General features: G+C 37.8%; 6 protein-coding genes across 8 annotated transcripts; 2 read left to right on the top strand and 4 right to left on the bottom strand.

The window, feature by feature from the left end:
- Positions 1–522: 522 nt before the first annotated feature.
- Positions 523–1,963, top strand: LOC129566023 (uncharacterized). Its single transcript, XM_055441513.1, has 2 exons — positions 523–666; positions 735–1,963. Exon 2 carries the CDS (start codon positions 772–774, stop codon positions 1,870–1,872), a length of 1,101 nt encoding a protein of 366 aa, XP_055297488.1. The 5' UTR covers positions 523–666; positions 735–771; the 3' UTR covers positions 1,873–1,963.
- LOC129566024 (uncharacterized) lies at positions 1,874–4,310 on the bottom strand. The gene is made up of 3 exons (XM_055441514.1): positions 3,502–4,310; positions 2,290–3,364; positions 1,874–2,196 (listed from the first exon to the last, which is right to left on the bottom strand). The coding sequence occupies exons 2-3, from the start codon at positions 3,354–3,356 to the stop codon at positions 2,187–2,189; spliced, it is 1,077 nt and encodes a 358-aa protein (XP_055297489.1). The 5' UTR covers positions 3,357–3,364; positions 3,502–4,310; the 3' UTR covers positions 1,874–2,186.
- Positions 4,053–5,645, top strand: LOC129566022 (uncharacterized). 2 transcript variants are annotated; one of them, XM_055441510.1, is made up of 2 exons: positions 4,053–4,193; positions 4,278–5,645. In XM_055441510.1, the coding sequence occupies exon 2, from the start codon at positions 4,305–4,307 to the stop codon at positions 5,490–5,492; it is 1,188 nt and encodes a 395-aa protein (XP_055297485.1). In that variant the 5' UTR covers positions 4,053–4,193; positions 4,278–4,304; the 3' UTR covers positions 5,493–5,645. The 2 variants fall into 2 exon arrangements, with proteins under 2 accessions (XP_055297485.1, XP_055297486.1); XM_055441511.1 differs by having other exon boundaries at positions 4,108–4,193; positions 4,263–5,645.
- Positions 5,646–7,594: 1,949 nt separating this feature from the next.
- LOC129566025 (uncharacterized) lies at positions 7,595–8,864 on the bottom strand. The gene is made up of 3 exons (XM_055441515.1): positions 8,542–8,864; positions 8,299–8,432; positions 7,595–8,230 (listed from the first exon to the last, which is right to left on the bottom strand). Exons 1-3 carry the CDS (start codon positions 8,777–8,779, stop codon positions 8,105–8,107), a joined length of 498 nt encoding a protein of 165 aa, XP_055297490.1. The 5' UTR covers positions 8,780–8,864; the 3' UTR covers positions 7,595–8,104.
- Positions 8,865–9,740: 876 nt separating this feature from the next.
- On the bottom strand, positions 9,741–10,669 carry LOC129566031 (rRNA N6-adenosine-methyltransferase Mettl5). The gene is made up of 2 exons (XM_055441541.1): positions 10,406–10,669; positions 9,741–10,285 (listed from the first exon to the last, which is right to left on the bottom strand). The coding sequence occupies exons 1-2, from the start codon at positions 10,667–10,669 to the stop codon at positions 9,884–9,886; spliced, it is 666 nt and encodes a 221-aa protein (XP_055297516.1). The 3' UTR covers positions 9,741–9,883.
- Positions 10,670–10,755: 86 nt separating this feature from the next.
- LOC129566033 (SOSS complex subunit C homolog B) lies at positions 10,756–11,518 on the bottom strand. 2 transcript variants are annotated; one of them, XM_055441543.1, is made up of 3 exons: positions 11,298–11,518; positions 11,070–11,194; positions 10,756–10,983 (listed from the first exon to the last, which is right to left on the bottom strand). In XM_055441543.1, the coding sequence occupies exons 1-3, from the start codon at positions 11,326–11,328 to the stop codon at positions 10,756–10,758; spliced, it is 384 nt and encodes a 127-aa protein (XP_055297518.1). In that variant the 5' UTR covers positions 11,329–11,518. The 2 variants fall into 2 exon arrangements, with proteins under 2 accessions (XP_055297518.1, XP_055297519.1); XM_055441544.1 differs by having other exon boundaries at positions 11,133–11,194; positions 11,298–11,514.
- Between the last annotated feature and the right edge of the window lie 32 nt (positions 11,519–11,550).

Below are 11,550 nucleotides of genomic sequence, written 5' to 3' on the forward strand. Positions count from 1 at the left end.
CTTAATTCAATGCGACACGAACAACAATATCTCGAAGAATAAGCAGAAACCGCGCTATCGCAAATGATGTTACCTCGAGCGCCAAGAACTGTTCACACACATCGACATTTCAAAATACAAGAGAAGCAGATTCTTATAATGTACGCTTTGTTCTGAGTTCAAGCTGACAAGTTGTTGCATGCAAGGTTCTGTCGCCACACTCAGCTCACATATACATAAACTGTTTCCACTTTGTGAAATCATCTCCTTATAAAATGTTTATACTCTGGCACACTGAACAGTTTTCGTCATAAAATGAATTTGACTAAAGTGTGTGAGTGTGCACTGTGCATGGACTTTTACATACGCCTGAATGACACTTTCGCTCTTATTTGCTTTACTTGCAATTTGCTCTCGTTTTGTACGCTTCATGAAAATCGTTCACACACATATTCATGCAAACATTCGCATACAATTGATCTTGACAGTCAAAAGAAGAAGCGATTCCGCTATATTGAACTGTCCTTCAAATTCGAACGATTCGCTTGTGTTAGAATCTTTTCTCGGCGGTCACTTGTTGTTTGGAATTGACTATAGTAGCATTACGCGCCAAATTGCTGATTTCGTATTACGTTGTTAAATAGAACAGTGACAGATACAAGCAATATAAGGCCTGTAAAGGCATTGGTACGTTAGTTTATCTTGAATATTGGTGAAATACAATGATTTAATTATTTTCAATCACTCTGTTACAGATTTATCTGCTGATAATCGAATGCTGTATGCTGAACGATGAGTTTAAAAGTGCTACAGCACCTGCAAAGTCGACCAATCGCGTCAATTCTCAATGTGTCCAGAGAAAAAGAGAGCATCCGTACATTGAAGTTGATCTGTATCCTCGACTATGAACTCGAAACAGCCAATCTGTACCAGGAAATGGCAGCAATCCCGCAGCTTGGTGAACGATTGTTGAAATTCCATTCGTTGGGTTCATTTAAGTACTTCAGCTACAAGTTGGAGAAATATTTGTTGGGCAAAAAATTGTTACGATGCAAAGTGTGTCAATTGGTTGGCACATACGTGACGGTGCTGGAACACATGGTCATCAGTCACAATTTGCATGCCAACGCCAAATTGTGCATGTTTTGCGAGAAGACAAAGTTCAAGACACACATGTTGCAGAACACGCTCAATCAATGCTACGGAAAATACGTGGAAAATGAACAGCTGAACGACATCAAGTACCCGAAAGTAATCAAAACATTCTACAATTTGTTGAGAAAATTGGCGAAAGAGCTTGACGTGAAAATCGCCCGGTCGGAATCGTTTAAAAATTCAACCAAGAACACCAATGTCATGGCCAACGAAATGGTAGTCTTTACATGGAAACACGAAAATCAGAAGGAAATCAATCTGTCAGCAATGGAAACATTGTACCAGAAGGCAATGGTACATTTTTATCGAGAAGAGTTACACGAATACCTTGTGTTTGACACAAATTTGATCGTACAGACCAAATTGGAACAAGGCGATGAGGATTTAGCGAGCCAAGACCAGAGTTCTGTTTGCTCGAATCTAACAATCGAAATAGATCCGGTTAAAGTCGATATGTCACAATCCCCGTCTTGTTTCGAATCGCCGCATTCGACGATGCAATCTGATATGCAACAGCCATCCCCACAGCTTGGAGCTTCGTTGCCATCGACTGAAACGAAGAAACAGTCCAAATCGTCATCAGGCCAAACGTTCTCCGATTTCATCGCTTCAGCATTGGGCCATATCAACGATGAACCACTCAGAGAGCAAGCTAAATGCGAAATTCAAAAGGTTGTTACCGAGCTATTGGCACAAGATATGATCAAAGAAATTATCGAAAATAAAGAAAACCACTGAATTTTTTTAACGACATTTTTATTCAATAAATTTTATTGTGTTTTTTCATAAAGAAAAATGTTTGTTCATTCGTTTTTTTTTTTTGGAAATCTTAAATTTTAGACCTTCGATCTCTTGCATTCCGATTGATATTCAATTTCAGAAAGATTCTAATGAAAGATCTTTTTTTGCTTATTCAATCGACAAAAAGAGCGAGTGTAAGTATGAATTCTGAATTTTTGAAATAAATTTTTTTCATTCTGATTGTTGACAAAAGTTGATGATATTCTGGTCGCTTAATTGATCCATCACTTGGGTTTGATTTGTCTTCGCATTTAGTTGGCACTGGAAATCAAAAAAAAGACGAATGATTAATACTTGTGCATGTACGTTCATGCAAATTCGAAATTTTCCAAATCCATTTTTTATTCAACTCACACTGGTAAATAGACCCGGTGCAAATTGTCCAAGTCGAGCTCCGAATTGCATGAAGGGCAGCGTTTTCGATTTTGGATGACGCCTTTGATGCACGCCGTACAGAAAATATGGCCGCATTTAGTTGATGAAGCATCGTCCTTGTTGATGTTGTTCAAGCAAATCGCGCACTCCAACCGAACGAGATTTGCACCAGTTTCAAGGGGATTGGCTGCTCGACGCTTTTTTGCAAGAGAAGCCGTTCCTTTCGGTTTACCCATTATGATTTCAACCTCAATCACAACCGAGTTATTGTTGACAAAACCGTTTTGTGCGTCGAACAGATCTTTCCATGATACTAGACCACGCATTGCCGGAGAATTATCCGTGAACATAGATTCGGTCAGAATTACTTCTTTTGATCCCACGTTTGCCTTTGATGACATCAATTTAAATAAGACTCGCACATTGCAGGAAATAAAATCATTTCCGGTTAACAGTCCAGCAAATAAAGAATTTGACCATCCCTTGTAAACAATCAAAGCCCAAGGATTATTTCGCATAATAAACGATGGTGTTCGCACTGCCATCAACGCATCGATATTCGTGACTGTCAGTTTAAATACGGAAACCACGCTGTCTTCACAGCATTTGTACAGTGGTTTAAATATCATGATACTTTTCTTTACGTCATTTGGATCGGCAACCTTAATTTTGAATTCCAATTGAATCGTGTCGTTCTTCACGGATTTGTTGTTGGCTTCGAACAAGTTGGCCCAACTAATGAAATATTTGTCAATTCGAGCTGGTTTCACGTTGCAAAAAATATATGGGTCGTATTGCTTTTCAAAAGCACTTTGATTACGATCAAATGACAACAATTTGACGGAGGTTTCTGCTGCATAAGACCACTGTGAAGAATTGTCTTTTTTTGCGCAACGAAATGAAACGCCCATGCAAGTATCTTCCTTAAAAATTTCAACTTGCCATGGAATGCCAAGAATCACTATTTCAGACGATTGAATTCTGTCCAAATTGCTGATGTTTGGAATTGTCAAAGGAAAATTGATTTCTGAAATTGCCAACGCCATGTTCAGTTCTAGAAAAAATATGTTGACATTTTGTAATTTCTATCGAATTGCTTAATATCTTTCTAATTCCAATTCTTACATTTTAAACATTTCAATTTATTTCATGTGCGTAAACGAAAGAAAAAACAATGCTCAAAATGCTTACCTCAATCAAAATTCGTAGAAAAAGATGGATTTTCGGCGAATTGTGCGATACAAATGATTTCCAAGTCGATGCTCCACTGGCAGCAACAAAATGCGTTCTGTATGACACAGGGTTTGGCAGATCACAATATCTGAGCGTAGTGCGCCACAATCCAAAGTGAACCAAAACAACGTAACCAAAAAAGAGGTTTGCTATCATCAATGCGTTGCTTACGATGATGTCAAAATAAGCACCAAGCCGACTTTTGTTCATATACCCGGCTCTAGAGGAACTTTCTCACTGTTCTACGATTTCCGAAGAGAGGCAAATAAACTGCACACTTAATGCACTGACGAATAGAAAATATCATATGAGCAGAGAGCATTAGCACAACACACAGTTTGTCGTCGAAATCATTTCAGAGAACATAAAATCGGAAAAAAGACTGCGAGTCAGCACTGGCAGCAGAAGGAGCTGCACGCTTGTTTGTGTATTGAACACATAGCCGTTGGTACACTGGTTTGAGTGTATATGTATGCCGTCTCATGTCTCCAATTTCCACTTTCGTCACACTGTTTGTTATGTTCGCAAACCCTTTGCTTTTGCATGGACAATATCGCATTTGAAGTTGTTTACTCATACACAGTGGAGACGAGAACGAGCATAGTTAGGTTGAACTGTCAAGAAAAATTCCGCAAAGCGGCATTTAATTGGTATGTAATATTTTCAGCGCAAATTAATCTGCATCTCTAGAAATGAGTAAATAAAGTGTTTAAGAAAAGATTATTGTTCTTCAGATTCGCTGCCATAGCCCGTAATCAAAGATGAATTCAAGAATTCTGGAGCATTTACGCGGTCGTCCGATTGCACCGATTGTCAATGCGTCGAGCGAAAAATCCGACACAAAGGCACTGAAAATGATGTGCATTCTAGACTATGAACTGGATGTGTCGGGATTGTATCCGCAAATTGAGACAATACCAAAATTGAAGACGCAGTTACTGAAAATTCATTCGTTTGCCTCGTTCAAGTACTTCAGATACAATTTGGCGAAAGAAGCGATAATCAATGACAAAGTTTTGAAGTGCAAACATTGCGAATTGATTGCATCTTACTTGTTGATGCTGGAGCACATGGCCATCAGTCATAATTTTCACGCCAGTGCCAAAATGTGTATGTGGTGTGAAAAACACGAACTTCAAGATCACATCATGTCAAATTCATTGGACGCGTGCTATACCAGCTATTTGTCGAAGCATCGATTCAGTAGCACACAATTCCCCGCGGTGATTGTGAGATTTTACGATTTGTTACGCAAAGTGGCCAGAACACTCCGTATTGAAACCCATCGCACGAAAGATTTCAAATGTGCAAGGGTTGACAACGAAGAAACAATTCCACTCGATCGAATCGATGACTCGATGGACAGCAAAATCATCGTATCCAAACCATTTAAATGGAAATACAAAGAGACTGATGAACGTTTCATGGAAAAATTGTTCCAAACAGCAATGGCGTACTTTCACGAACAAAAGGTGGGCGAATACACTTGCACAACAACACCCGATATGAATGCAACCAGCACAACGCAATCGACGGCTTATTCGTTTAGTTCAACTGTTAGTCGACGCTCCAGTGTCAGCAGCCGAATGAACATTGGCGTCGATTCGATAAAATTTGCGATTCCAAGCCCATCCACTCGATATGATTCACCCAAATCATTGTCTCCGTTTGATATGCCCAGTTCAACGTCGCAACTTGCACCGATACCACCGTTGTCACTGTCACCGCCGCCATTGGTAACGCAACTACCATCATTGCCAATGTTCGATATGCCGCTACAGGAATTGGGTTTTGCCAACTTCATTTCATCTGTGTTGAACAGTTTCCATGACGATCGACTAAAAATGCGAGCCGAATTGGAAATCAAACAGATTATTTACAAATACTCCGCCGAAGATGTTGCGAAGCAAATGACAAACAATAGTCAAGACAGTGAATCTGACGACTGACTTTCTTTGTTTATCAAAAAAACACTTTATTGATACCTATCGAATAATCATTAGTAATTAACATTACATGTAATGTATGTAATGCATGAATTATCCTGTTCAGAACAAGCAAATAAATTGCAGAATGCAACAAACTTTTGAATTTCTTGACAATTTGGAGTCTTTTTATTTGTATTGGGAAAACTGCATTTTTTTAGCCAGTTGGTATCGAAAAGGCGTTTGATAATCAGTTCATGGAAATCTAAATGTGAGTAAGTAGAAAATTTCGATCAAACAAAATCAAAATTCATTGAATCTTCGGCACTTTTTGGTATATTTTTCGGTTTTTCTGTCGTTAGATTTTTTGTCGTTTATTTTGATTCGTTTTGATATTTAATATACAATTCAATCCATAATCAAATGACAATGGGACAAATTAAAAAGTTTTTCTTTAAACTAAATCAGTTCTTCAATGGATGCAGCATATTTCGTCGTCTACGCGAATTTGAATAAATTCGGAATGGCATGCATTTATGTACGACAGATGTCTGCGATGCAAAGAAGGAATACAACATCGTCGCATTGACACAGCCAACTAAGCTTGGTTTTAGCTATAGTTGTGGTTGTAAAGTGTGTTTTCGTCCATTTTTAGAATGTATACATTTTAAAATTTTCTAGAAATCGTTGATAAATTTATTTTCGTTATTCAGTTTTATAAAATTGTTTAAAACAGATTTTAAATTCGAGATCGATTTCTCGGTGTTGAGAAAGATGTTAATTCAAAACGAACAGTCATTTTTGCGTACATTTAACTTCAACATGAATCGACTATGTATGTATTTTCCTTGACCGTTTGCCGTTTCATAAAGATGGCGTCGGCTGTGCTATACACAGTTTGGCAAGCTGTCAGTGTGTCAGCGACAGCGTAGCAAGCATAAACAAAAGTGAATTGTTCTGAAACGAATTCGGTGTTCCATTCCGAAATGGAGAAAATACATGAACATTTGTTGGGTCGCCCGTTTGAGCCAATTTTCCGAGCATCAAACGAAAAAGAAAATGAAATGGCATTGAAAGTAATGTGTATCATTGATTATTTCATCGAAAAGCGTGGATTGAATGCAGCAATTGATGCCGTTCCAAAGTTGCGTGAACAATTACTTCGCTGGTCGTCATTCGAATCGTTCCGTTTCTACAGCTATTCGGCGCCAAACAATTGGTTTAAGCACGAAGTGTTGCAGTGCAAGCGCTGCGAATTCATCGGCCCGTACTTGACTGTATTAACCCATATGGCTGTCAACCATGATCTCCACATCGGACTCAAGAAGTGTGCTTGGTGCAATCGATCGGAACTTCAATTGCACATGTCCCAGCGTACATCACAAGAATGCTACGAAATGTACTTGGCCAAAGAACAAATCAAGCGTGATCCAAAGTATCCAAATGTGGTTGTTGATTTCTACAACATGCTAAAATCGATTGGTGTCGCACTTGAAGTGAAAATCAAACGATCGGAATCGTTTGCTGGCATTGGTTACAAAAGCAAGGACTATCTCCTGGACGCAGATGTGGATGTGGATCAATCAATCTTGGTTTATAGTGCGAAGAGAAAGCGAAAAGAAATCAACACCATGAAATTAAATGATCTATTCCGCCAGGCAATGGTACACTTTCACGGCTCAGATGCACCCAAATTCTACAACGCATTCGCAAACAAGCGCTACGCTGACACTTTGAAAAGTGTGCTTGGTTCGGACGCGCGGGCATATCAAGCCATGAAAACATCGCCTAAATGCACACCAGCCAAATCATGTCCGCCACCAGAATCCAGTCCACGGTCTCCACCAGAAGCTTCATCAAATGTTTCACAAGCGTTCGCATCCTACATCGCATCGGAAGTCGATCTCATTCAAAGTCCAGATGTAAAACGACGCACCAAACGTTTGATTCAAGACATAATTGCAAACGGCCAAGACGAAGACAAAAATACGACCGATTGATGGACCGAAGCCGAAATGAAGGCTGAATACAGAAACCATGACTCACATTAAATTAAACTTAAGTACAAGTTATTGAGTTCACTCTACTTTGAATTAGAAAACAGTGAAATTACTCCATTTGTACCATTATATTTCCAATATTCAATCACCTTATTACGAAAAGTAAGAAAATTACTTGACTATCAACATTTCCAAATCCATTCATGTGACATAAAATTGTAATTTTGACTTCATGTTCTGATCTGATTTTCAGTTAATGGATCGTATCGTATCCATTACTGTTAAACACTTGACATTCCATGATTTTATTTCTAAAAATAGTTTAGAACATCTATCAGTTGAATAAATTCATACATTTCTCTTTATCTTAACCGCTTTTGTTTCTCTGGTTTTGCTTACTGTGTTAGATGATGAGCTCTTTATTAAATTGTACGTCATGTGATAAGAACATTGTTGCAAAAAAGGAAGTGATTAGTAAGTAAGTAAGAATGAATCATATTTGTTTTAAAACAGTTTCAATTGATAAACTGAGACAGATTGAGATAATGCTACTCGTATTTTTTTGTGTATTTATGTCGATTGCTTTAGAATTTCATTCGATTCTCGCTCGGCATTTTTGACAACTTGAATCCTCATTCAGACGGTTCCATAAAAGTATACATTGTATGCAACATAACGAGTGTCATTGGCACTGATTCCAATGGTAATTTTATTTTCTTTGATTCCGCCATCAATAACGTGTATTTGATTATCCGCCGATTCCTGCCCACAGAACAATTCCAAAACAGATTAACAAATTGAAGGCCAATTTCCATAAGACTTTGTTTTACCTGATAAACGGTCAACATAACGAAAGTCAAACTTTTGATGGTCTTTCCTTCACCCGGATAGGTTAGATTGATATGTGCATTGGTTTTTGTCTTCCAACCAGTTTGCTTGAAAACGTGATCCAATTGTTCATCGCCTGTAACAAAGCAAATTGCACTCAGAGTTTTTGAACGTTTTCAATTTCTAAATTCGGACAATCACATTCTTGGAACCTTGGATGCACAGAAATTTAAGAGATTAATTACCATTTTGTCGTTCACCAACAGTGAAGTAAAATCGATGACTTTTGCCCAACGACTGCTTGGCATACACCGTTTCGAAAAGATTGTTTCGGCTCTCATCTTCGCTAAAATTCTCCGATGTCATGTCACTCTCCGAAAAATCAACGGTATCATCGAACACCGAATTGGACGAAATAATCGTAATGCTAACCGCAAAGTTGCACAACAAAAATGAAATCAGCGCGATTGTGATGAAATGCATTGTTATTTGACAGATTGAACAAGAGGTTCTTAATAGAATTCCAAACTGCGCAAAATGTGACACTCAACTGAGTGGATCGTTCTTGCGTGTAGACTGTAAATATGCAAACGGTGTGAAGCAAAATACGATAAAGAGTCGCCAAAATACACAAATATAAGTGACTCACGCATACTTGGACAGAGAATGGAGTAGAACAGAAATGTTGTTTCCAATTTCGCACGTCTTACATTTTGCTACTGATAGCTGGACAATAGATTCAAATTCTGTGTATATATGCTCTGTACGTATTCACGAAGCATTGATTCAATAGTTTATGAAACGGTCATTCGCTATAAATAGACATATTCCCAGGAACGAATCCGTTAATTTGGAAAACTTTTAAATGCTTTGGAAAATTATTCATTTTGTGATCCCTATGCACATTTTGCCGTATGTAACTGATTTAAAACTGATCGCAAAACTGCCGAAGGGCTCATGTATGTTCCAATTTGAATAATTTGAAAAAATGACATGTGTGAAATAACGACGTACATCACAGTCAAAGTAATATCGTACATTCAGCGGAGCTAAGTCTGTGTACTGATTCTGTATTAATCATACAGCCCTCTTTTGACCCGAAGATCCATTCATTTATCTGACATAGTTAAATTTCTTCTCAAAATCAACATACTCAAAAATCTATAGACATGGAAATATTGGCTCCAGATATCGGTATGGATTACCCATACCGATTGTACAGTGGAATAAGTTCGGAATCAAGCGTTGTATTTGAGGATTTCTGGATGTAATTGAGTTAGTCGAGAGTAACATTTTCGCAGAATTAGAGATGGGTATGATGATTTATGCTGTGTTTTCGAGAAGAAACACCAAATGATGTCATGATTGAAATGATGAATTCACTGAATCGAGTATCATTGAAAACAGAATTGGCCGAAATGAAATTTTGATGCTCTTGAGGATATACATTCTTAATTATTTCAATATTAATCAATCTTTATTTAGTAGAATATAATTTTCACGCGATAAAATCCATTGTTTTGTAAATTATGTAAATAAAAAATTCCAATTACAATTGCAAATAGAATTTCAGCATTCATTTTCTTATCAATTTTCTAATTTGTCTATGTTGCTAACGTCAAATCTCCAACAATCCACTTCAATGTCAACGGTGGTCTTTTTATGAAATTTGTAGCTCGAATCCAAATTGTATCGCAATGTTGCAAAAACTTCGGCTTTGGCTCCCAATTCCGTGGCTTTGCGCTGAATAAAATCACGCGTCGACGTCTTGTGCAATGAATAAACGGCAGTTCGAGCGAGTTTGAATCCGCTCACTAAAAATTTCATATCCATTCCTGCATTCTTTTTCGTGCCAAATGGTGGATTCATTAAAACTGAATCAAAAGCCTTGCGCCACTTGGAAGTCTCGCTCGATAAATCAGCCACCACATCACAATTCACACTATCGACTCCGGGCAGCTCCATTTCAGTGACATTTGCACGGAAAATCTGTAAACAAGAAGCATTAGTATGGAAAAGGATCTTGATTAGAAGCAACACACAATAAACTGATCATAGAGTCCATCTGGAAAATGACAATAATTGGTCCAAAATCAGGTTTCATCTCACCTCCAATGCATCAGGATCGATGTCGAAGCCAACTGTATGCGTTGCCCCCAGTAAAAACGACCCGATACTCAGCATGCCGCAGCCGCAACCTAAATCGGCTACCAGTTTATTCTCAATATCATTATATTTGGTTTGGATTGTGTAGAGCATGACGCTTGCAATGTGTGACGGTGTAACATATTGCTCGAGCAAAATTTTGGGCTTCTCAAATCCGTCCACGCCTTGTAAATATTCTTCTAATTTTTTCAATTTGATGCATGCCATTCTGTCTTCTCAATTCTTATCGATACAATTTCAAAAATGCGTTAAAAATGTGATGAGATTTTGTAGAGGGTAGTCACTTCGAATGCTTATTTGTTTTGTGGATTGGGTTGAGGTCGTGGTAATACTGGCAAGATATTATTACCAAACATCGAATCTTGAGCAACGAAAAAACCAAACGATTGACTATTTGCCTGAGCCCAAGCCGCTCGACCTAAATTGCTGCCTTGCGAATTCACCAATAAATCGTGCGATTGCGTCTGTTGTGACTGCTGTGGTAGTATACCAATGGGTGGCTGTGAGTTTACTTGCATCAACTGAAAACAAACAGAAAATAAATTCAATGAATTCACAGTACAAATTCTGATATGGTTTAAAATGCCAATTTTAACATGTATTCTACCAGTGGCATGCTATTTGTTATGTGATTAGCGCTGTTCAATGGAATACCCGCAACTGAACTTACTCCTTTTTGTAGAATTAGTTTTTTGTGTTGTAAATCTTCTAAAATTTTGCGGTTGTTCAATTCTAAAATGAAAAAAAGCGAAGCAAAATCAATTTACTCAAAATGCCTGGCCAAATAGAAAGTATGCCATTGTTTGTTAGAGAGCATCTAATGTTTTATTTTTACCTTGTTGAGCGTTTATCGTCGGAAAAGCCATGAAATATTATCAATTCATACGTATTCAAAAGAATTGACTTACAACCAACCAAATCAACTCACTTGCAATTGTTTTTTGTAGGTTTTCTTTTGTTTCTCGGTGAATTTTGTGTTTGCTTACAAATTTTGGTACGTCTTTTTTTATTTGGTCGAAAGCACTTGTTGTTTTATAGCATAAGCAATGAATACATTTGCACACAGTAAAGAAAATGACGTTCCAAAT

This window comes from Sitodiplosis mosellana, unplaced genomic scaffold (genome assembly GCF_009176505.1).
Source record: "Sitodiplosis mosellana isolate CC-2019 unplaced genomic scaffold, AAFC_SMos_1.0 Smas_scaffold_3, whole genome shotgun sequence".
Taxonomy (NCBI): Eukaryota; Metazoa; Arthropoda; class Insecta; order Diptera; family Cecidomyiidae; genus Sitodiplosis; species Sitodiplosis mosellana.